Source organism: Oncorhynchus nerka, linkage group LG6 (genome assembly GCF_034236695.1).
Source record: "Oncorhynchus nerka isolate Pitt River linkage group LG6, Oner_Uvic_2.0, whole genome shotgun sequence".
Lineage (NCBI taxonomy): Eukaryota > Metazoa > Chordata > Actinopteri > Salmoniformes > Salmonidae > Oncorhynchus > Oncorhynchus nerka.
In genome coordinates, this window is record NC_088401.1 from 21554023 (window position 1) to 21579663 (window position 25641).

At 45.6% G+C, this 25641-nt stretch overlaps 2 protein-coding genes across 2 annotated transcripts in view; both read left to right on the forward strand.

Moving 5' to 3' along the window:
- LOC115131040 (uncharacterized) overlaps positions 1-13144 on the forward strand; it is a 74935-nt gene extending 61791 nt beyond the window's left edge. Inside the window, exons 9-11 of the mRNA XM_065019057.1 lie at positions 10729-12180; positions 12841-13017; positions 13134-13144. Of these exons, the coding sequence (XP_064875129.1) occupies positions 10729-12180; positions 12841-13017; positions 13134-13144 (1640 nt within the window). The remainder of the gene's footprint in view (positions 1-10728; positions 12181-12840; positions 13018-13133) is intronic.
- LOC115130171 (histone-lysine N-methyltransferase 2C-like) overlaps positions 11892-25641 on the forward strand; it is a 132210-nt gene continuing 118460 nt past the window's right edge. Inside the window, exons 1-2 of the mRNA XM_029661016.2 lie at positions 11892-12180; positions 12841-13817. Of these exons, the coding sequence (XP_029516876.2) occupies positions 13173-13817 (645 nt within the window). The 5' untranslated portion in view covers positions 11892-12180; positions 12841-13172. The remainder of the gene's footprint in view (positions 12181-12840; positions 13818-25641) is intronic.

The window sequence follows — 25641 nt, forward strand, 5'->3', positions numbered from 1 at the left end:
AGCTGAGATAAGGTGCTGCTTTACCTAGCAGAGACTTGTAGATAACCTGTAGCCAGTGGGTTTGGCGACGAGTATAAAGCGAGGGCCAACCAACTAGAGCGTACAGGTCGCAATGGTGGGTAGTGTATGGGGCTTTGGTGACAAAACGTATGGCACTGTGATAGACTGCATCCAGTTTGTTGAGTAGAGTGTTGGAGGCTATTTTATAGATGTCATCTCCGAAGTCTAGGATCGGTAGGATGGTCAGTTTTACGAGGGTATGTTTGGCAGCATGAGTGAAGTATGCTTTGTTGCGATATAGGAAGCCAATTCTAGATTTAATTTTGGATTTGAGATGCTTAATGTGAGTCTGGAAGGAGAGTTTACGGTCTAACCTAGGTATTTGTAGTTGTCCACGTATTCTAAGTCAGAGCCATCCAGAGTAGAGGTCGACCGATTAGTCGGAATGGCCGATTAATTTGGGACGATTTCAAGTTTTCATAACAATCGGAAATCAGTAAATTGGACCTCTAGTCCAGAGTAGTGATGCTGGGCGGGCGAGCGAGCAGGTGCGGGCACTGATCGGTTGAATAGCATGTATTTAGTTTTACTTGCGTTTAAGAGCAGTTGGAGACCACGGAAGGAGAGTTGTAGTATGGCATTCAAGCTCGTCTGTAGGTTAGTTGACACAGTGTCCAAAGAGGGGCCATAAGTATACAGAATGGTGTCGTCTGCGTAGAGGTGTACCAGAGAGTCACCAGCAGCAAGAGCAACATCATTGATGTATACAGAGAAGAGTCGGCCCGAGGATGGAACCCTGTGGCACCCCCATAGAGACTGCCAGAGGTCCGGACAAACGGCCCCTCGATTTGACACACTGAACTCTATCAGAGAAGTAGTTGGTAAACCAGGCGAGGCAATCATTTGAGAAACCAAGGCTGTCGATTCTGCCAATAAGAATGTGGTGATTGACAGAGTCGAAAGCCTTGGCCAGGTCGATGAATACAGCTGCACAGTATTGTCTCTTATTGATGGTGGTGATGATGTCGTTTAGGACCTTGAGCGTGGCTGAGGTACACCCATGACCAGCTCTGAAACCAGATTGCATAGTGGAGAAGGTACGGTAGGATTCGAAATGACCGGTAATCTGTTTGTTAACTTGGCTTTCGAAGACCTAAGAAAGACAGGGTAGGATAGATATAGGTCTGTAGCAGTTTGGGTCTATAGTGTCACCCACTTTGAAGAGGGAATGACCGCGGCAACTTTCCAATCTTTGGGAATCTCAGACGATACCATAGAGAGGTTGAACAGGCTAGTAATAGGGGTTGCAACCATTTCAGATTGTCTAGCCCAGCTGATTTGTAGGGGTCCAGATTTTATATAAAGTCTAAAATCCAGTACACAGCCATGCAATCTCCATAGACAAACATTGGCAGTAGAATGGCCTCACTGAAGAGCTGAGTGACTTTCAACGTGGCACCGTCATAGGATGCCACCTTTCCAACAAGACAATTTGTCAAATGTCTGCCCAGCTATGCTGCCCTGGTCAACTGCTGTTATTGTGAAGTGGAAGCTTGTAGGAGTAACAACGGCTCTGCCGTGAAGTTGTAGGCCACAAGCTCACAGAATGGGAGTGCTGAAGTGTGTAGCGCGTAAAAATCATCTGTCCTCGTTTGCAACACGCACTACTGAGTTCCAAACTGCCTCTGGAAGCAACGTCAGCACAAGACCTGTAGCGTTCGTTGGGAGCTTCATGAAATGGGTTGCCATGACCGAGCAGCCGCACACAAGCCTAAGTTCACCATGCGCAATTGGACTCTGGAGCAGTGGAAACATGTTCTCTGGAGTGATGAATCATGCTTCACCATCTGTCAGTCTGATGGACTGATGAATTTGGGTTTGGTGAATGCCATGAGAATGCTACCTGCCTGAATGCATAGTGCCAACTGGAAAGTTTGGTGGAGGAGTATTGGTCTGGGGCTGTTTTTCATGGTTAGGGCTAGGCCCCTTAGTTCCAGTGAAGGGAAATCTTAATGCTACAGCATACAATTACAGTCTAGATGATTCTGTGCTTCCAACTTTGTGGCAACAGTTTGGGGAATGCCCTTTCCTGTTTCAGCATGACAGTGCCCTCGTGCACAAAGCGAGGTCCATACAGATACAGTTTGTCGAGATCAGTTTGGAAGAACCTGACTGGCCTGCACAGAGCTCTGACCTCAACCCTATCGAACACATTTGGTATGAGTTGAAATGCCGACTGCGAGCCAGGCCGAATCGCCCAACATCATTGCCCGACCTCATCTTGTGGCTGAATAGAATCAAGTCTCCTCAGCAATGTTCCAACATCTAGTGGAAAGCCTTCCAAGAGGAGTGGAGGCTGTTATAGCAGCAAAGAGGGGACCAACTCCATATTAATGCCCATTTATTTTTTTAGAAGATGTTTGACGTGCAGGTGTCCACATACTTTTGGCTGTGAAGTGTAGATTTGTATTCTATAATTAAGCAACAAGACCTGAGGGAGTGTAATATATAGCCAATATACCATGGCTAAGGGCTGTTCTTATGCATGATGCAATGCGGAGTGCCTGGTTACAGCCCTTAGCCGTGGTATATTGGCCATATACCACAAACCTCCATAGTGTGTTATTGCTATCGTAAAAGACCACTCTAAAATGTGCAGTTTTGACACACAACACAATGCCACAGATGTCTCAAGTTTTGAGGGTGTGGGTAATTGACATGCTAACTGCAGGAATGTCCAGCCAGAGTTGTCTCTACCACAAGCTGCCTCCAACGTCATTTTAGAGAATTTGGCAGTACGTCCAACCTGCCTTACAATAACAGACCACATATAACCACGCCAGCCCAGGACCTCCATTTCAGGCGTCTTTATCTGCGGGATCGTCTGAGAACAGCCACCCAAACAGCAAATGAAACTGAGGAGTATTTCTGTCTGTAATAAAGCCCTTTTGTGTGAGAAAACAAATTCGGATTGGCTGGGCCTGGCTCCAAAGCCCACCCATGGCTGCGCCCCTGCAAAGTCATGTGATATCCATAGATCCTAATGAATTTATTTAAATTGACTGATTTCCTTATTTGAACTGTAACTTGGTAAAATGTTTGACATTGTTGCATTTTATATTTTTGTTCAGTATAAAATAATATATGCCATTTAGCAGATGCTTTTAAACAAGGCAACTTACAATCATACATGTATAGATTTCCATATGGGCAGTCCCACATTGAACCAACATTCTTCACTTTTTCTCTGAAAACACAGCCTGACAGCATAATCAGATAAATGAGAATGGAAATGTGAAGGGAATCCAGTCTTGTGCCTGTCTGTGCTCTCTGATGGTGCTGAGATTTACGGCTCTCTTGGGGGGGGGGGCCATCTCAGGAGACAGTGGCGGTTCTGCCACAAGTTAAAAATAACTCCCCGGGCTCAGCCAATGGGATGCTCTGTCCTCGTTGCCCTCTTCTTCCATCTGTGTTAGCCGAGCGTAGATGGTGGTAGCAGCAAAGAGACGGAGATGGAGAGATGCTGGTGTATTTACCACTAGTGGATAAAAAAATAGGCACTTTCTCCATCTCTCCCGCCTCTGTCTGTCCTCTTGCTTTCACCCTTGCTTTTTCACTCACTCACTCACTCACTCACTCACTCACTCACTCACTCACTCACTCACTCACTCACACACATCTTTCTGCCTCTACAATAGTGGTTCCCAACCTTTTTTGGTTTCTCTACCACCTGAATTTTGAACTGAATTTTGCTCTGCCTGGAGTGCCCTTGAAGTTCCCTGTCGTGCATTTTACCAGTAAACCTATGAACTCATGAGTTTTCCTTTTTTACAAGGAGCATGTGTGCGCCTAAGTTGAAAAATGTTGGCTCACACAAAGATATTTAGGGGCACAATGAAAAATATGTGAGATGGTAAAGATGGAATCCTTAATTTTCCTGGTAGATACGTTTGCTCGTAAATAAAAATTTGAGGTGTCACAGCAAAATTTTCAGGCATGTTTATGCAATGTCATTTTTTTTTGTCACTGAGCAAAATATCAGGTCTGCTGAGCGCAAACTTGAACATTGTGAAAATTCTGTGCAACTTCCGTTTACTGTGAGCACTGAGGCTGTACCCACTAAGTTAGTTTTAACAGCGGTCAAGTCGGCTACTTGTGGCTATTTGATCATAATGTAGGCCTACCAGAGTGGTCTACCATCAAAAACTATGGAAAAGATGCATCCTATAACATTTTAACATGGAAATAGTCCAACATTCCATGAGGCGTTTGAAAAAAAAACATGCAGGGCTTGACATTAGGGCTGTGGCGGTCATGACATTTTGTCAGCCGGTGATTCAAGCAAATAACTGCTGGTCTCATGGTAATTGACCGTTAATGAACATAAACACATCTCCTGGCTTCCACGCATAGCCTACAAGCCACTGTTACTATCCCCCACAGTACAAAAGTTGACCTATTCTGTGTGAGAAATAAATATTCCAATCATAGTCTGGGACAGTTGTGGGATGCGATAGATCCCAATTTAATATAACCACTAGCATCAAAAATCCTGTTTTAAGCAATGAGCCTTACGCAACAGATGAGAGCGTTTAGCTTAAAATGTTGATAAACTATTACGCTATTTCTTAACATAAAAAGCACAGCAATGCAGACACGGCAGTAGGCCATATTCACGAATGTTCCTTTAGCACGAAAACACCGTTCTTAAAAGTAAACACAAATGTGATTGTGCATGTAATGCTTTTATTATGAAGGTGCATTTTTATGGTGAAAAATAATCTTCCCCAAACTTAACTCACGCGCTGAGTGTATGCCAGTTAGGCTCTGCACCTGTTGTAAAGCGGATTAATGTGGTTCATTTTGAGAAGTTATTTGTCGACTTTAGTTGTGATACAAACCATTCACAAGTGATAGGCTAATATTGTCACCATCACACTATATACTTGATATAATCTTGTCTTAAAACTTCTTGCGACTAGCAATCCCGTATCCGGGAGCGTAATCATAGCCTCAAGCGCATTACCATAACGCAACTGTTGCTATTTATGAAAATCGCAAATGAAATGAAATAAATATATTCAAACACAAGCTTAGCCTTTTGTTAACAACACTGTCATCTCAGATTTTCAAAATATGCGTTACAGCCAACGCTAGACAAACATTTGTGTAAGTTCACCATGGCATAATGCTATGCTAGGCTCTGCTGGCAGCAGGCAAAATTTTCACGAAAATAAGAAAAGCAACCAAATTAAATCATTTACCTTTTGAAGAACTTCAGATGCTTTCACTCAGGAGACTCCCAGTTAGATAGCAAATGTTCCTTTTTTCCAAAAATAATATTTTTGTAGGCGAAAAAGGTCCCGTTTGTTCAAAAGTTTTGGCTGAGAAATCGACCGAAAAATACTTAAACTATAACGCCAAACCTTTTTTCAAAATTTGCTCCATAATATCGACAGAAACACTGCAAACATTGTTTAGGATCCATCCTCAAGGTTTTTTAAACATATATATTCGATAATATATCCGTCTAGGCAATTTTTTTCTCATAAGTGATTGGAAAAATGGCTACCTCAGTATTTTACGCAAGATTTTCTCCTGGAGACACCATGTGACCACTCGCCAAATATGGTCCCTTAGAGCTATTCTCCAATGGAAATGCCTAAAAAGACGTCACAATGCTGTAGACACCTTGGGGAATGCGTGGAAAACCTAAGCTCATTCGTAGTTCATTCACAGCCATATAAGGAGTCATTGGCATGAGGCGGTTTAAAAAAATGCGTCACTTCCTGATTGGATTTTTATCTGGGTTTCGCCTGTAACATCAGTTCTGTGGCACTCACAGACAGTTTTGGAAACGTCCGAGTGTTTTCTTTCCAAAGCTGTCAATTATATGCATAGTCGAGCATCCTTTCGTGACAAAATATCTTGTTTAAGATATTTCATCCAAAAATTAAAATAGTTCCCCCTATATCCAACTGGTTAACATATACTAAATAATATATGTGTGAAATGTGTTTTACTTTAGAATGGACCCTTCATGCACCTGTCTCGAAACGGGCAGCAGGAAAAAAATCGGCATTGAAAAAAGGCGGGAGTCAGAGACCACTATGATGACACATCATATGTGTTTGATGGATCGCTGGAAAAGATTAGGAATAGGCTTTTGTAGACTACAGTCCAAGCTATGTCTTCCAGTGGTGCGACTGCTGTCGGCATCCGAAGTCTGGTTCATCCTTGGGAGCAATTTCCAAACGCCTGAAGATACCACGTTCAACTGTACAAACAATAGTACACAAGTACAAACACCATGGACCACGCAGCCATCATACTGTTCGGGAAGGAGACGTGTTCTCTCTCCTAGAGATTAATCTACTTTGGTGCGAAAAGTGTAAGTCAATCCCAGAACAACGGCAAAGGACCTTGTGAAGATGCTGGAGGAAACCGGTACAAAAGTATCTATATCCACAGTAAAACAAGTCCTATAATGACAACCTGAAAGGCCGCTCAGCAAGGAAGAAGCCACTACTCTAAAACCGCCATAAAAAAGCCAGACTATGGTTTGCAACTGCACATGGGGACAAAGATCATACTTTTTGGAGAAATATCCTCTGGTCTGATGAAACAAAAATAGAACTGTTTTGCCATAATGACCATTGTTATGTTTGGAGGAAAAAGGGGGAGCCTTGCAAGCTGAAGAACACCATCCCAACTGTGAAGCACGGGGGTGGCAGCATCATGTTGTGGGGGTGCTTTGCTGCAGAAGGGATTGGTGCACAAAATAAATGGCATCATGAGGAAAGAAAATGATGTGGATATATTGAAGCAACATCTCAAGACCTCAGTCGGGAAGTTAAAGCTTGGTCGCAAATTGGATCTTCCAAATGGACAATGACCCGACGCATACTTCCAAAGTTTTGGGAAAATGGCTTAAGGACAACAAAGTCAAGGTATTGGAGTGGCCATCACAAAGCCCTGACCTCAATCCTACAGAACATTTGTGGGCAGAAATGAAAAAGCATGTGTGAGCAAGGAGGCCTACAAACCTGACTCAGTTACACCAGCTCTGTCAGGAGGAATGGGCCAAAATTCGCTCAACTTATTGTGTAGCTTGTGGAAGGCTACCCGAAACGTTTGACCCAAGTTAAACAGTTTAATGGAAATGCTACCAAAAACTAATTGAGTGTATGTAAACTTCTGACCCACTGGGAATGTGATGAAATAAATAAAAGCTGAAATATATAATTCTCTCTACTATTATTCTGACATTTCATATTCTTAAAATAAAGTGGTGATCCTAACTGACCTAAAACAGTGAATTTTTTACTAGGATTAAATGTGAGAAATTGTGAACAACTGAGTTTAAATGTATTTGGCTAAGGTGTATGTACACTTCCGACTTCAACTGTACATCCATTTTTTGACTTATACATATATCTATCCATTGATTCTTGAAGCATTTAATGTCTAAATGCCTCGTGAGCTTAGTTCAACTGTCACATGCCATGAGGACACAAAATATAAGCTTGTTTTTCTCCAATGTTTTTTTTAAACATTGTAAATGTAAACAAACATTGTATAGCCTCATAACATAGTTAAAACAATACTTTTATGTAATGGATTGTCAGTCCTTGCATCCATAGCTCTGTCTATTAATCTGAGCGTAGTTACATTTCTCCATGCCCATCCCTGCGTTTTACCAAAACAGAGACGGGGTGTACGTTTTGTTGTTGTTTCATCTGTAGATTTGCCTTTTAAACAGCTTAATATTTTCAAGATATCAATGTGTCACCAACAAAAAGGTTAATAATAGGCCTATAGTGAATGCAGCATATGTTATTAATTTTCACATGTAAATAGCACTTTTCAGTTGTGCTGAAAGCGTGCCATTCCATGAGCGCAGCATTTATTTTTCAACTCGAATCAATGAGCCCAATCAGTCCTCATGACGACAAAACCATTAACAACAGAGTAAGGCTGGCTAATCAGTCCTTAGTTTTGGGGTTATGCTCAGGTAAAACAATTTGGCTAATCTATACGTTCATATTTCCTTTCATATGTCCTATTATTGAAGGTCAAGTTCATTGGAATGACTGGTATTCTGATGGACATTGGTTGTTAATGTAAAGATATAATTTAATCATAACCAACCCATTTACATCCATGAATGGATATTATATGTAGAAGAAGCCTTTTTGTCTTCTTCTACATAACCAACCCATAAAGCCTGACATAAGGTAACTGTAACAACATTTAGAAAGTAACCATTTACATCCATGAATGGATGGTAGGCTGTACGCCTGTTTTGAAGATCAGCGATCTGTTTAAATTGAAAAATAAATATAGTAGGCCTAGCCTATAGAAAACTGCTGGATCCTCTTTTTAATAGAGGCCATCACTCTGTTTTCTCACGCAATTGCATAGCCTATAGAAATAATGCGCAACATGAGCTCTTTGGCTCTCATGAAGTGTTTAATTAGATTTTTGATTTACATTTGCATTGATGTCAAGAGTGGTTAGAGGAACAATCGACTGCCGAGTACCAGGCAGTTAGCAAGTTTGGTAGGCTGCTAATGACCATCAGCAGCATCAGAGCTTGGAGAAGCCTAATTACAGTGACTAAATGGACACACGGAATTTGACTGCCTTCATGACTCGAGACCGCCGGTGTGGCGGTAATACGGTCACCGTAACAGCCTTACTTGTCATGAACCTGTTTATCCAATTGTCCTTCAGACAAGGATGTGACTGAAAATGTGGCATTTGATGCAAGAAACCACATTACAAAATACAATGCATCATTATTCCCATACCATTATTACAGAGAATAACACATCATGCTACCCTAGGCCTATTGGCTACTTAGCTTATTCAAGCCTGTCTTAAAATACAAGATTGCCCCTTTAACACAAAAAAAAGCTCTTTGCCTGACTCACAAGAGCACTCCCCCTTTGCTGACTATAAATTATCTTTAACTTGGCTAATAACTCACTAAATAGCAAAGGATATGAACAAATGTGCACACATGGCTACATGTAGCTCTCGCTTTGTTCTCAAACAAGCGCACCACTAATGCTGTAAACACAGTCCAGTTCAAAGTCAATGGCACAGATCCATATATGGCAATGGTCTATTTGCATATAGGCCCACTGTAGCTCTTGTTGGTTATGGTGCACCAGTCTTTGTACGGGCCTGAGTCGTGCCTGTCCATGCAATGGAATCCAACTTAGATGCGTTCTGCCTACAACAAAATCTCTTGCATAGTTAGTTTGGCATACTAAGTCTTGTATGGTTTGTTTTGTTTCGGTATGTTCCATTGAACATGGCTAATGCGTTGGTTCGATCACAAATCCCACAGTTAAGGGAATCGTTGATAGTGTTAACTAAGGGAGAAAACTAGAAAGTTGAGTGAAGTTGAATCTATTGCTTCTCAGCGCGGGTTGATATTTCCTCTGCGCAGCACTCCCAGGGAGCTGCGCGCCTGCATGCAGCTTAGAGGGAATGTTGCTGTAGAATCGCGCCTATCTAAACCTCCCATTGAGGTGTGGTAGTGCTAGAGTACCAGGTGGGTCCTCTGAGGCCTCAGGTACAGATGATTTAACTTTGAGTTCCATGACTCTCCTCCTGTGTTCTGCCCCCCCCCCATCCATTTCACTGTAAACCCTATTTAGTTTGCTTTCAAATAAATCTTGAGCTCTGTTTTGACATGGGAGTTTATATGCACCGTTCTGTTGTGGGGGTGCCATGCAAAGCCTAAGACTTTCATTGCAGGCCAAACACAGTGGGATTGTTCAAACTCCTCTCCTCTCTCTCTTACCCGATTCGCTGGGATTTTTATTTTCTGCCTGAAAACATCGCCTTGGTGTTCTAACAAGAGTGGGTCCTTGTAAACGGGGGTTGTCATGGTGACTCCTCCCTCTTTGGGTTTTACTGCATGTGCTTCTGCTCCTCCAATGTGAGGAGGAGAGCAGAGGAAGAAGGGGGGGAGAGGGGGTGAAGATGGAAGGAGAAGAGACAGAAATGGAGAGTTGAGAGTGAAAGGTCGTTGCAGGGGAAATGAACTAGATTGTTTCGGAAAATGGAAAGAAACTTATGGGCACTTTACCCCAGTAGTCTTTTTTTGCATTGATGTAGACCTAGATAGTAGATGCAGTGAGTCTTAGAGTGTTGAAATGAAGCTTATCATGTTATTGTCTCATTTCACACATCCCTTCCTTATTAAACAATTACCAAGTCTTCCTATAGTGGATGGAGTTCATGTAAATACTAGAATGTAGTCCTGTATCACTGCTATAATCATGATGCAATGTGGAGAAGTATTGCATGACTGTCATCGGGGAGGACTTGGATCAAACTGAAAATTGTCAATTAAATTAGGCAATGTTTATAGAGGGAACACTAAGTATTGAGTTATTGAACCAGCTGGGGTTTGGACTTTGGGATGGGGAGGGCGGGGAGTTGCAGTACCTTGGAGGAAGATGTTCCCTAATTAACTTGAGATTAGAGCCTAATTGGAAGGGCTGTGAATTGTTGAGTGGGGACTCAATTTCCCATCGTCTATTCTCATCTATTCCTTTGTCTCATGGCCAGATTTTCAATAGGACCAAATTTTCTCTCATAACAGATTTTTCAGTTATTTTCAGTGAGATTTGGATGGAAGCCTAGTTTTGTGAGAGAAGCAGAGCTCTCAATCAAATTGTGACTTAGTTGTTATTTCCTGTCTTCCAGATGTCTTTATGGCTGTGGTGGAGGAGGAGGCGTCCAAGCCCTCGGCTGGAGGAGGAGGAGGCGCGTCCAAGCCCTCGGCTGGAGGAGGAGGAGGCGCGTCCAAGCCCTCGGCTGGAGGAGGGGGAGGCGCGTCCAAGCCCTCGGCTGGAGGAGGGGAGGCGCGTCCAAGCCCTCGGCTGGAGGAGGGGAGGCGCGTCCAAGCCCTCGGCTGGAGGAGGGGGAGGCGCGTCCAAGCCCTCGGCTGGAGGAGGGGGAGGCGCGTCCAAGCCCTCGGCTGGAGGAGGGGAGGCGCGTCCAAGCCCTCGGCTGGAGGAGGGGAGGCGCGTCCAAGCCCTCGGCTGGAGGAGGGGGAGGCGCGTCCAAGCCCTCGGCTGGAGGAGGGGAGGCGCGTCAAGCCCTCGGCTGGAGGAGGGGAGGCGCGTCCAAGCCCTCGGCTGGAGGAGGGGAGGCGCGTCCAAGCCCCTCGGCTGGAGGAGGGGAGGCGCGTCCAAGCCCTCGGCTGGAGGAGGGGGAGGCGCGTCCAAGCCCTCGGCTGGAGGAGGGGGAGGCGCGTCCAAGCCCTCGGCTGGAGGAGGGGGAGGCGCGTCCAAGCCCTCGGCTGGAGGAGGGGGAGGCGCGTCCAAGCCCTCGGCTGGAGGAGGGGAGGCGCGTCCAAGCCCTCGGCTGGAGGAGGGGGAGGCGCGTCCAAGCCCTCGGCTGGAGGAGGGGGAGGCGCGTCCAAGCCCTCGGCTGGAGGAGGGGGAGGCGCGTCCAGGCCCCCGGCTGGAGGAGGGGGAGGCGCGTCCAGGCCCCCGGCTGGAGGAGGGGGAGGCGCGTCCAGGCCCCGGCTGGAGGAGGGGAGGCGCGTCCAGGCCCCCGGCTGGAGGAGGGGAGGCGCGTCCAGGCCCCCGGCTGGAGGAGGGGAGGCGCGTCCAGGCCCCCGGCTGGAGGGGGAGGAGGAGGCGCGTCCAGGCCCCCGGCTGGAGGGGGAGGAGGAGGCGCGTCCAGGCCCCCGGCTGGAGGGGGAGGAGGCGGCGCGTCCAGGCCCCCGGCTGGAGGAGGGGGAGGCGCGTCCAGGCCCCGGCTGGAGGAGGGGAGGCGCGTCCAGGCCCCCGGCTGGAGGGGAGGAGGAGGCGCGTCCAGGCCCCCGGCTGGAGGGGGAGGAGGAGGCGCGTCCAGGCCCCCGGCTGGAGGGGGAGGAGGAGGCGCGTCCAGGCCCCCGGCTGGAGGGGGAGGAGGCGGCGCGTCCAGGCCCCCGGCTGGAGGGGGAGGAGGCGGCGCGTCCAGGTCCTCGGCTGGAGGAGGAGGCGCGTCCAGGCAATCGGCTGGAGGAGGCGCGTCCAGGCAATCGGCTGGAGGAGGAGGCGCGTCCAGGCCCTCGGCTGGAGGGGGAGGAGGAGGCGCGTCCAGGCAATCGGCTGGAGGAGGAGGCGCGTCCAGGCCCTCTAAAGGAGCCTAAAGTGTCTCCATCAGGTACCTTTCGACACTGAGTGTACAAAATATTAGGAACACCTTCGTTCACTCTACAAGGTGTCGAAAGTGTTCCACAGGGATGCCGGCCCGTGTTCACCCCAATGCTTCCCACAGTCAAATTGTCTAGATGTCCTTTGGGTGGTGGACCATTCTTGATACACATGGGAAACTGCTTAGTGTGAAAAACTCTGCAGATTTGCAGTTCTTGACACACTCAAACCGGTGCGCCTGGCACCTACAACCATACCCCATTCAAAGGCACCTAAATATTTTGTCTTGCCCATTCACCCTTTGAATGGCACATATACACAATCCACGTCTCAATTGCCTCAAGGCTTAAAAATAATTATTTTACCTGTCTCCTCCCCTTCATCTACACTGATTGAAGTCGTTTTAACAAGTGACATCAATAACATTTCATAGCTTTCACCAGGATTCACCTGGTCAGTTTGTCATGGAAAGAGCAGGTGTTCCTGATGTTTTGGTGCACTTGTGTATGCTTTAAAATCACAATGTCTAAGTATAACTTCCCTCAACCACTAACTCTCCACTTGCTTTAGGTGTGACTTTGGAAAAAGTTCAGCACAACATCCATTCAATAAAGCATGATAAAAAACAAACAAGGTTATGCTGTTATTTGATTGGCTTTCTCTGTTCCAGGTGTTGAACTGGCGCAGGAGATTCAGGTGACCGTTACCCTGACGGAGGGCCGGGAGTCTCCACAGAGGTCTGGAACTCTAGAGGACGTGTCACCGCTCGCCTCCCAGAGTCCCGCCTCACCCGTGGACGATTTCCAACAGGAACTGGAAATATCAGACTCTTTACAAACGGAAAAAGGTGCGGCGCCCGAGGAGGCTTTGCCCTGCGATGTAGAGGGGGAGGAGACCAAATCGGAGGACTCAAAAACTACTTTAGCCACACCCACCAAAGAAATATCTCATGAGCTTTTGGAGGAGACTACTGAAGAGGCTCCTGTGGAGGAGGAGGAGCCTATGGAAGTAGCACCTGTAGAAACAAAGCTTTTGGAATTGGCTGCAATGGAGACTACTGTTGAGCAAAATGTTATGGAACCCATGCAGGAGGTGCAGGATGCAGTTGCAGAAAAGGAGGTTGAGGAGAAGTTGCAGGGGTTGGAGGATGAGGAGTTGCCTCCAATTGTTTTGGACGACGGGGAAGTGTTGCTTCCAAATGTATTGCCCATTGCAGAAGACACAATCAGAGAAAATGAGCTTAGTCCCATGGCTGAACTTCCTGAAATGGAGAGCCCCGTAGACATGGATACTACAGAAGAAATGGATATCATGCCCGCCAGCAACCGCAGCCTCTCGGACTTCAGCTCACCGAGTCGAGAGGACAAAGCCCCAAAGGCTTCCCCTGAAATGTCCCCTGAGCTCTCGCTCATGCCAATCCAGCCCCTCTTCCCTACAGAGTCCTTCCCCAGGGAGGCCAGCCCTCCTTGGGTTCAGGTCCAAATCCAGGCCCAGGCTGCTCCACCACAGACACAACCTCATTCTGGATATAGTGCTTGTGTGCCTCCCACCACCACAACCTTTTTCCCCCTAACTCCCAAGATTGGCATGGGGAAGCCTGCCATCTCCAAGAGGAAGTTCTCCCCTGGGAGACCAAGGGTGAAGCAGGTAAGGCTTTTCATCTATTTGTTTCTCTCGTTTTTTCCAGGAAGGTTTCTTTCCCAAAACTGGATTGGAAGCTCCACTAGTCTGTAGTTCTTCTAGCAGGTATGTAGCTATTCTAGCTGGTCTGTAGGTGTTCTAGTAAGTCTGTAGCCATTATAACAAACCTTTAATTCTTCTAGCAGGTCTGTAGTTCTTCTAGCAGGTTTGTAGTTCTTCTAGCAGGTCTGTAGTTCTTCTAGCAGGTCTGTAGTAGTTCTTCTAGCAGGTCTGTAGTTCTTCTAGCAGGTCTGTAGTTCTTCTAGCTGGTCTGTAGCTATTTTAGCAGGTAAGTAGCTATTCTAGCAGGACTGTAGCTATTCTAGCAGGTCTGTAAGTGTTCTTGTATGTCTGTAGCCATTATAACAAACCTTTAGTTCTTCTAGCAGGTCTGTAGTTCTTCTAGCAGGTCTGTAGGTATTCTAGCAGGTATGTACAATTGAAGTCGTAAGTTTTGTCTTGTTAACAAACTATAGTTTTTGGCAAGTCGGTTAGGATATCTACTTTGTGATTACACAAGTAATTTTTCCAACAATTGTTTATAGATAGATTATTTCACGTATAATTCACTGTTTCACAGTTTCAGTGGGTCAGAAGTTTACATACACTAAGTTGACTGTGCCTTTAAACAGCTTGGAAAATTCCAGAAAGTGATGTCATGGCTGTAGAAGTTTCTGATAGGCTAATTGACATCATTTGAGTCAATTGGAGGTGTACCTGTGGATGTATTTCAAGGCCTACCTTCAAACTCAGTGCCTCTTTGCTTGACATCATGGGAAAATCTAAATAAATGAGCCAAGACCTCAGAAAACAAATTGTAGACCTCCACAAGTCTGGTTCATCCTTGAGAGCAATTTCCAAACGCCTGAAGGTACAACGTTCATCTGTACAAACAATAGTATGCAAGTATAAACACCATGGGACCACGGAGCTGTCATACTGCTCAGAAGGAGTTGCGTTCTGTCTCCTAGAGATGAATGTACTTTGGTGCGAACGGTGCAAATCAATCCCAGAACAACAGCAAAGGACCTTGTGAAGATGCTGGAGGAAGCAGGTACAAAGTATCTATAATCACAGTAAAACGAGTCCTATATCGACATAACCTGAAAGGCCGCTCAGTAAGGAAGAAGCCAGTGCTCCAAAACCGCCATAAAAAAGCCAGACTACTGTTTGCAACAAAGATCGTACTTTTTTCAATTTGTATTTTTTAAATATTTTATTTTACCTCCTTTTCTTCCCAATTTTGTGGTATCCAATTGTTAGTAATTACTATCTTGTCTCATCTCTACAACTCCCGTACGGGCTCGGGAAAGACGAAGGTCGAAAGCCATGAGTCCTCCGAAACACAACCCAACCAACCCAACTGCTTCTTAACACAGCGCACATCCAACCCGGAAGCCAGCCACACCAATTTGTCGGAGAAAACACTGTGCCCCTGGCGACCTTGGTTAGCGTGCACTGCGCCCTGCCCGCCACAGGAGTCACTGGTGCGCGATGAGACAAGGATATCCTTACCGGCCAAACCCTCCCTAACCCGGACAACGCTAGGCCAATCGTGGGTCGCCCCACAGACCTTCCGGTCGCGGCCGGCTGCGACAGAGCCTGGGCGCGAACCCAGTGCCCTAGTCCACTGCGCCACCCGGAAGGCCAAAGATCGTACTTTTTGGCGAAATGTCCTCTGGTCTGATGAAACAAAAATAGAACTGTTTGGCCATAATGACCATTGTTATGTTTGTAGCAAAAAGGTGGAGGCTCGCAAGCCGACAAACACTATCCCAACCGTGATGCATGGGGTTTGCAGCATCATGTTGTGGTAGTGCTTTGCTGCAGGAGGGACTGGTGCACTTCCCTCCTCCTGATGCCATCTATTTTGTGAAGGACAACAAAGTCAATTGGATTGGCCATCACAAAGCCCTGACCTCAATGCTATAGAAAATTTGTGGGCAGAACTGAAAAAGTGTGTGCGAGCAAGGAGGCCTACAAACCTGACTCAGTTACATCAGCTCTGTCAGGAGGAATGGGCCAAAATTCACCAAACTTATTTTGGGAAGCTTGTGGAAGGCTACCTGAAACGTTTGACCCAAGTTAAACAATTTGAAGGCAATGCTACCAAATACTAATTGAGTGTATGTGAACTTCTGACCAACTATTATTCTAACATTACACATTCTTTAAGTAAAGTGGTGATCCTAACTGACCTAAGACAGGGCATTTTTACAAGTATTAAATGTCAGGAATTGTGGAAAAACTGAGTTTAAATGTATTTGGCTAAGGTGTATGTAAACTTCTGACCTCAACTGTAGTTCTAGTTAGTCTGTAGCCATTATAACAAACATTTTAGTTCTTCTGGCAGGTATTTCGTTCTTCAAGCAGGTTTGTAGCTTTTCTAGAAGGTCTGTAGCTATTCTAGCAGGTGTGTAGCTATTCTAGCAGGTGTGTAGCTATTCTAGCAGGTGTGTAGCTATTCTAGCAGGTGTGTAGCTATTCTAGCGGGTCTGTAGTTCTTCTGGCGGGTCTGTAGTTCTAGTAGGTCTGTAGCCATTATAACAAACCTTTAGTTCATCTCACAGGTATTTCGTTCTTCAAGCAGGTTTGTAGCCATTATAACAAACCTTTAGTTTTTCTAGCAGGTCTGTAGCTATTCTAGCAGGTCTGTAGTTCTTCGGGACTTTCTGTAGCTGTTCAACTAGGTCTGTAGCTCTATCCAAAGACTGCTCTGCTGTGGTGGGAGTTGTGGTCCTCTGGCGGATCCACAGCTCATATCCTCTCTCTGTAATTATATTCTCTCCTTTCCCGTTCCCTCTTGTTGCTCAGTTTAGTGCCAGTGTGGAGTGTGTTTTAATTAATGTTGAGAGGCTCTGGCTGCTTTCTCTCTCCCTCTCTTGCTTTCTTTCTTGCTCTTTTACTCACTATCTCGCTCTTCCTTGCTCTCTTTTGCTATATTTTTTTCCCTCCTTCTCTCCTTCTCTTGCTCTCTTTGTCTTTTTCTCTCTTCCTCTTTCTTTCTCTCTCACTCTCTCGTTCACATAGCTGAGTATAAGAGTATAAGAGCCTTTGGGGAGGGAGTAGCGAGGGCTGAGGTCTGTGCCAAGGGTTTGATGCTGGGTAGAGGAGGGGGGACACTATATAAAGGAGTCTTTTGGAGGTGTTTTAATTCGTATAAGAACTCATTGAGGCATGAAGCACGACACAAACCCATTTCCACCAAGCTGAGGGAAGAGGGAGGACACCTCTTTTTAAGGCCAGCCAAAGCTGTCAGAAGGGGAAATTCAACTTGGCTTCTCGGTATATCTAAGCCCAATAGTCAGCTTTTGACTCAGAACTGGAAAGCTTTGAATGATGTTTAGCTTTTCATTTATTTATTTTTAAGTATAGAGGTCAATGTTTGTTTTTTACTTGGATTTGTTTTGGATATGATATTTTTTTTAAATTAGGATGCATCTTTAAGTACTCGCATATAAAAGATGCGAACATGTGCAATACTTATTTTAATAGTAGATTTTGCGTGTGTGTGTAGCACTTGTGTTTGTGTAGTCCATACTTTCTCTTTTAGTTTTTTCCCTCTTATCTTAGGAGGATTACTGTTTCCAGTACAGGATCATTTGCAGGGTTTGCTTTCATCCCTAGGATCAGCTGGGATTTCCTATGTGTAGTGTGTGCTTGCTTGCTTCCCTGTCTGTGTGAGTTCTACTGAGCTTTTGAGTGTGTGCGTGCGTTCGGGTTTCCGTTTCGGAAAATGTGGAGTTGGACATTTGACCGGCAGCAATTTATTTGAGATATTTACCGGACCATAAGCATTTGTAACCTGACTAGGGCGTCCACCCACAGAGTTCAGAATGACAGAAAGCACAATTTAGATTATGGAAATTAATCTTAACAGAACAAGGAACTCGACAATGCAACGTCATGTGTTCTTACCGAATTCCTTTACTTTTCCTCAGCTTATGTCAATCTACTATTCCCCCATAGTATTTTTTGTTATTAACCTATTCTATTGATCAGCTTGTCGTTCTGTGTGCGAAAGAAATAGCCTAATCCAAATTGATTCTGGGACAGTTATGGGATGAAATATCCCAAATTCGTACCACCAGTTGGCCTGACGAGGCTACCAAGAGGGTTTGGGTCCAGGCCCTGTCGCAGCCGGCCGTGACCGGGAGGCCCATGGGGTGGCGCACAATTGGCCCAGCGTCGTTCGAGTTAGGGAGGGTTTGGCTGGCAGGGATATCCTTTTCTCATTGTGCACTAGCGAGTCCTGTGGCGGGCCGGGCGCAGTGCATGCTGATACGGTCGCCAGGTACGGTGTTTCCTCCGACACATTGGTGCAGCTGGCTCCTGGGTTGGAGGGACCATTGTGTCAAGAACAGTGCGGCTTGGTTGGGTTGTGTTTCGGAGGACGCATGGCTCTCGACCTTTGCCTCTCCCGAGTCCGTACGGGAGTTGCAGCGATGAGACAAGCCAGTAACTACTACCAATTGGATACCACAAAATTGGGGAGAAAAAAAAGGGGTGAATTTTTGTGTGTGTAATTGGCAAGAAAACACCATTGTAAAAATGGATGAAAATATCCAGTTGAAAGACAGGAGATCTAAAGGTGCAACAACTATACTGAACAAAAATCTAAATGCAACATGCAACAATTATACTGAACAGAAATCTAAACACAACATGCAACAACTATACTGAACAAAAATCTAAATGCAACATGCAACCATTTTAGAGATTTGACGGAATTACAGTTCATATAAGGGAATCAGTCAATTTAAATGAATTTAAAGGGCTCTAATCGATGGATTTCACATGACTGGGAATACAGATATTAACATCTGTTAACATCTGTTGGTATCAAATACCTTTAAAAAATGGTAGGGGCGAGGATCAGAAATATCATACACATACATTAAGTGGATAAGGAACAGTACTTTACCACATTGTCCTAGGCTATATAGACATGAACAATAGGAGAAATATTACATTTCAGCCTGATTTTCAGATTATTATTATTAATATACAAATTAACTTTAATGAACATTATTCACATAGGATGTATGATAGAATATTTCATTATCACATTCAAAAATTATTGGAGGAAAGGTAATGTATGAATGTATTATCAGTTCATTAATCTACTTAATTGTATAGTCTAACAAATTCAAGAATGATTGACAATAAATAATTGTAATCAATTTAAAATGTTGATGCATAAGGAGTTCATTACCTGAATGCATCTCTATAGCATAGGCGTTACCAAAATATTCATACAAATATGATTAGGCCTCTCATAGACTAGGCCTCTCATAGAAAGAGGGTCAATCAAGTTAGGTCTGCCAAATGAATGATGCATGATGATTACATTCAGATATTACACTTTTCTAATTTTGACAAAGTGGTTTCCTAGCTAAAGTTATGTGTATGATAATATTTGTATCCCAGTGCCGTTTGCTTAGCTAGTTAGAGCCTAATGTTGGTTAGCTACCACTACCTGCAGATTCATGCAAGGCCTAGTAACGTCATGAGTTGGCACTATGTTCATTGTTGTTTAACTAGCTAACGTTAGCTGGCTGGCTCTCGAGCTAACGTTACGTGACCTGTATGGTCTTACAAGTTGTTTACCTAGCTAGGTTCATTGTTTACCTAGCTAGCTACATGTCTTAAGCTAAAGTGTACTGTTAGCTAGCAAGCTAACTTTAGCTGGCTTGCTCCCTAGCTAATGTTACGTGCATGTTGTTATTATTCTTATCCCAGAGCCGTTTGCTTGGCTAGTTAGAGCCTGATGTTAGCTAGCTAACATTGAACCTGGTTGGTTAACTCCCAGCAGATTCATGCAGGGTAGTAACAACATGATTTGGCACAATGTTCATTGTTGTTCAACTAACTGGCTGGCTCGCTAGCTAACTTTACTTGACATCTATGACCTCACACATTGTTTACCTAGCTAGCTTGCAACATATCTTAAAAAAAGACTCCACAATGCAAGTAAACATTTCGGGTGCGTTCGTAAATTCAGTCTGAGTATGCCAGAGCGCAGAATAACTGATGAATTTATGAACGCACAACATTTGTTGAATATGGCTGGTGTCAGTAAATGTCGGCAAGCGTAATGAAATTGTTGCCAGCAGAGCTGGTTAGGCTGTTTTCATGTTATCCAGAGGTAACAAATCATCAGCCAGAGCATCAGGTGTGCACTCTGAATGCTCCGAGAGCAAAACGAGATGGATGGGGCTAAACCTTAAGATGGTGTGAACGATGCTGAAAGGGTTTAGACAAAAAATAGCTCTTCACTAGGTACCAAAACAATCAAAAGCCATTTACTCAAAAGTGAGTTTACAAGGTATTAACTTTCAAGACATAATTACTTTCCTATTGTTCCTAAAAAATACAGTGTATGATATACCATTTTGTAGCTCTGAGTTTCTACTTTTATCCTATGTAAAAAATAAATTAAAAAAAAGACAAAAAAATAAAAACATTACAGATTTTGCTACAAAATACCTATTTTTGAGCCGGTCGGTCACATATGGGAGCGTAGCTGCACAGACATTTTTAGGGCTCTCGAGAGATGTTAGATCAGTTTCAAGTCTGGCCTCTGGCTGGGGCATTCAAGAACATTCAGAGACTTGTCCCGAAGCCACTCCTACGTTGTTATACCTAATATACGGTATCCCGGGGTATTAGGAAATACGCTCTGATTTTCCAATAACGTCAATAAAAATAAAAAAACAACAGATGCACATCTGAATTCCCAGTCATGTGACATCCATACATTAGGGCCTAATTAATTTATTTCAATTGACTGATTTCCTTATAAGAACTGTAACTCAGTCAAATCCTTGAGATTGTTGAATGTTACGTTTAGATTTTTTAGTGTACTAAGTTAACTATCTAAGATGTGCCAAATAAATTATCTCCAGCTGGGTTTTGCTAACGTTAGCTAAGTGGCTAACGTTAGCATGCACGGTCAAGCTTCTTGGTAACAGCAGCAGAGACGATCCCCTCCTGGATTAAGATCCCTACTGTCTAATATATGGTTTGTGCTAGCTGCAAACTGCGTTGTAATATACTTGTACCAGGGGAAAGCTGGCGAGCGGTCGCATCTGCACTCGGTCCGCAGGTAGTATTACATTTCATTACATTTCATTATAGTACAACGGTTTGATTTGTCTAATCTTAGCAATTTTTCTTCTTAGCTAGCTACATAGCCGTCTTTGTATCATAGATAATTGCGTAATTATCGTATTTCGTCGTCCTAACGCAGTCTACACCGCCCTGCAGCTAGCTAGCTAGCTAGCTAACGTCTACCGTTAGCTAGTCCACCGTCTACCGATTAGCAGCACAACTTACACTCAACTGAACGACTTGATTAGTGTAGTGTTAGCTAGCTACATAGTTGTCTTTGCTGTCTTCGTATCCAAGATAATTGTGTAGTTAGAGTGTGTAGTTTTAGAGTGATTATCTTAATTTACCGAGGTTAGCTAGCCAGCTATTCGTCGTCCTTAACGTAACAGAACTTCCGCACTCAACAATCCGGTCGCATTTCGCTTCGCTCCACAGGTAGTATCACATTTTTCATTTCATTACAGTACAACGGCTTGATTTGTTTGATCGTAGCTAGCTACATAGCTAGCTACATAGCCGTCTTTGTATCAAAGATAATTGTGTAGTCTTGAGCGATTTCCTAGGTTAGCTAGCCAGCTATTGTCGATCTTTTAACGCAACGTAACGTAAATCAACACTGCTAGCTAGCCAGCTAGCCCCGAATAGCAGCACAGTAGAAACCATTACACTCAACGGAACGACTTGAGTAGTGTAGTGTCAACAACGCAGACACTGCCAGCTAGCCTACATAGTCAACAACGCAGCCTCTGCCAGCTAGCCTACTTCAGCAGTACTGTATCATTTTAATCATTTTAGTCAATAAGATTCTTGCTACGTAAGCTTAACTTTCTGAACACTCGAGACGTGTAGTCCACTTGTCATTCCAATCTCCTTTGCATTAGCGTAGCCTCTTGTGTAGCCTGTCAACTATGTGTCTGTCTATCCCTGTTCTCTCCTCTCTGCACAGACCATACAAACGCTCCACACCGCGTGGCCGCGGCCACCCTAATCTAATGGTCCCAGCGCGCACGACCCACGTGGAGTTCCAGGTCTCCGGTAGCCTCTGGAACTGCCGATCTGCGGCCAACAAGGCAGAGTTCATCTCAGCCTATGCCTCCCTCCAGTCCCTCGACTTCTTGGCACTGACGGAAACATGGATCACCACAGACAACACTGCTACTCCTACTGCTCTCTCTTCGTCTGCCCACGTGTTCTCGCACACCCCGAGAGCTTCTGGTCAGCGGGGTGGTGGCACCGGGATCCTCATCTCTCCCAAGTGGTCATTCTCTCTTTCTCCCCTTACCCATCTGTCTATCGCCTCCTTTGAATTCCATGCTGTCACAGTTACCAGCCCTTTCAAGCTTAACATCCTTATCATTTATCGCCCTCCAGGTTCCTCGGAGAGTTCATCAATGAGCTTGATGCCTTGATAAGCTCCTTTCCTGAGGACGGCTCACCTCTCACAGTTCTGGGCGACTTTAACCTCCCCCGTCTACCTTTGACTCATTCCTCTCTGCCTCCTTCTTTCCACTCCTCTCCTCTTTTGACCTCACCCTCTCACCTTCTCCCCATACTCACAAGGCAGGAAATACGCTCGACCTCATCTTTACTAGATGCTGTTCTTCCACTAACCTCATTGCAACTCCCCTCCAAGTCTCCGACCACTACCTTGTATCCTTCTCCCTCTCGCTCTCATCCAACACTTCCCACACTGCCCCTACTCGGATGGTATCGCGCCGTCCCAACCTTCGCTCTCTCTCCCCCGCTACTCTCTCCTCTTCCATCCTATCATCTCTTCCCTCTGCTCAAACCTTCTCCAACCTATCTCCTGATTCTGCCTCCTCTCCTCCCTTTCTGCATCCTTTGACTCTCTATGTCCCCTATCCTCCAGGCCGGCTCGGTCCTCCCCTCCCGCTCCGTGGCTCAACGACTCATTGCGAGCTCACAGAACAGGGCTCCGGGCAGCCGAGCGGAAATGGAGGAAAACTCGCCTCCCTGCGGACCTGACATCCTTTCACTCCCTCCTCTCTACATTTTCCTCTTCTCTCTCTGCTGCTAAAGCCACTTTCTACCACTCTAAATTCCAAGCATCTGCCTCTAACCCTAGGAAGCTCTTTGCAACCTTCTCCTCCCTCCTGAATCCTCCTCCCCCTCCTCCCTCTCTGCAGATGACTTCGTCAACCATTTTGAAAAGGTCGACGACATCCGATCCTCGTTTGCTAAGTCAAACGACACCGCTGATTCTGCTCACACTGCCCTACCCTGTGCTCTGACCTCTTTCTCCCCCCTCTCTCCAGATGAAATCTCGCGTCTTGTGACGGCCGGCCGCCCAACAACCTGCCCGCTTGACCCTATCCCCTCCTCTCTTCTCCAGACCATTTCCGGAGACCTTCTCCCTCACCTCGCTCATCAACTCATCCCTGACCGCTGGCTACGTCCCTTCCGTCTTCAAGAGAGCGAGAGTTGCACCCCTTCTGAAAAAACCTACACTCGATCCCTCCGATGTCAACAACTACAGACCAGTATCCCTTCTTTCTTTTCTCTCCAAAACTCTTGAACGTGCCGTCCTTGGCCAGCTCTCCCGCTATCTCTCTCAGAATGACCTTCTTGATCCAAATCAGTCAGGTTTCAAGACTAGTCATTCAACTGAGACTGCTCTTCTCTGTATCACGGAGGCGCTCCGCACTGCTAAAGCTAACTCTCTCTCCTCTGCTCTCATCCTTCTAGACCTATCGGCTGCCTTCGATACTGTGAACCATCAGATCCTCCTCTCCACCCTCTCCGAGTTGGGCATCTCCGGCGCGGCCCACGCTTGGATTGCGTCCTACCTGACAGGTCGCTCCTACCAGGTGGCGTGGCGAGAATCCGTCTCCACACCACGTGCTCTCACCACTGGTGTCCCCCAGGGCTCTGTTCTAGGCCCTCTCCTATTCTCGCTATACACCAAGTCACTTGGCTCTGTCATAACCTCACATGGTCTCTCCTATCATTGCTATGCAGACGACACACAATTAATCTTCTCCTTTCCCCCTTCTGATGATCAGGTGGCGAATCGCATCTCTGCATGTCTGGCAGACATATCAGTGTGGATGACGGATCACCACCTCAAGCTGAACCTCGGCAAGACGGAGCTGCTCTTCCTCCCGGGAAGGACTGCCCGTTCCATGATCTCGCCATCACGGTTGACAACTCCATTGTGTCCTCCTCCCAGAGCGCTAAGAACCTTGGCGTGATCCTGGACAACACCCTGTCGTTCTCAACTAACATCAAGGCGGTGGCCCGTTCCTGTAGGTTCATGCTCTACAACATCCGCAGAGTACGACCCTGCCTCACACAGGAAGCGGCGCAGGTCCTAATCCAGGCACTTGTCATCTCCCGTCTGGATTACTGCAACTCGCTGTTGGCTGGGCTCCTGCCTGTGCCATTAAACCCCTACAACTCATCCAGAACGCCGCAGCCCGTCTGGTGTTCAACCTTCCCAAGTCCTCTCACGTCACCCCGCTCCTCCGCTCTCTCCACTGGCTTCCATTTGAAGCTCGCATCCGCTACAAGACCATGGTGCTTGCCTACGGAGCTGTGAGGGGAACGGCACCTCAGTACCTCCAGGCTCTGATCAGGCCCTACACCCAAACAAGGGCACTGCGTTCATCCACCTCTGGCCTGCTCGCCTCCCTACCACTGAGGAAGTACAGTTCCCGCTCAGCCCAGTCAAAACTGTTCGCTGCTCTGGCCCCCCAATGGTGGAACAAACTCCCTCACGACGCCAGGACAGCGGAGTCAATCACCACCTTCCGGAGACACCTGAAACCCCACCTCTTTAAGGAATACCTAGGATAGGATAAAGTAATCCCTCTCACCCCCCTTAAAAGATTTAGATGCACTACTGTTCCACTGGATGTCATAAGGTGAATGCACCAATTTGTAAGTCGCTCTGGATAAGAGCGTCTGCTAAATGACTTAAATGTAAATGTATATGAGCTGGGTTGTCTGTCTTGGTAGTAAAAGTTTGCATGCACTCTTTAGCATTTACTTAGTATCCGCTATGGCGATTCCTTAGTACTTTTTAGCATTTTGTTAGCAATCTGGTAAGTGATGTTTTGGGATTTTATGTACAAAAAAAATTGCACCCCTTGTGTGCACTACCAGTAATATCGTGTATCCTGTGATGGCACGGTGTGAAGGTATGGAAATCCGGATACTGCCCAACCCTAAACTGCATGTTAATTTAGTGGTCCAATACAACCTACATGGTGATTTAGATGGTCTTGTCATGTCTTGAGGCTTGCGTTAAAGGTAGGCTCAACAATATGACAGCATCAGACAACCAGATTTAAGTTTGCCAGGACTGGCATTTTTTGATTCTTCCTAATTTGTTCCATCCCTAATGCAGTGGCGACATAACAAACCAGCAGTTGTATGTAATCGTTGTTGATTGCTGTGAGGAGGAAGTCTGCTCAAATGATGTCTTGTTGCTTTGTCTACCTTTTTTAACGCATAATGTGTAGAATGGGATGGGGTTGCTCAGGAAGTTGAGTAGTATAACAATATTTGTGACTACAGTATGTCGTACATATTTGAGATGGAAGCTGTGAAGAACGTCTCTGTACTGTGCAGACAATCTCTCCAAATTCCAACTCTTTCACTCTGACTTTGGCCTGTTTTTGGATTCAGCCTAACCTTTGAGGTCCATTTATAGTTT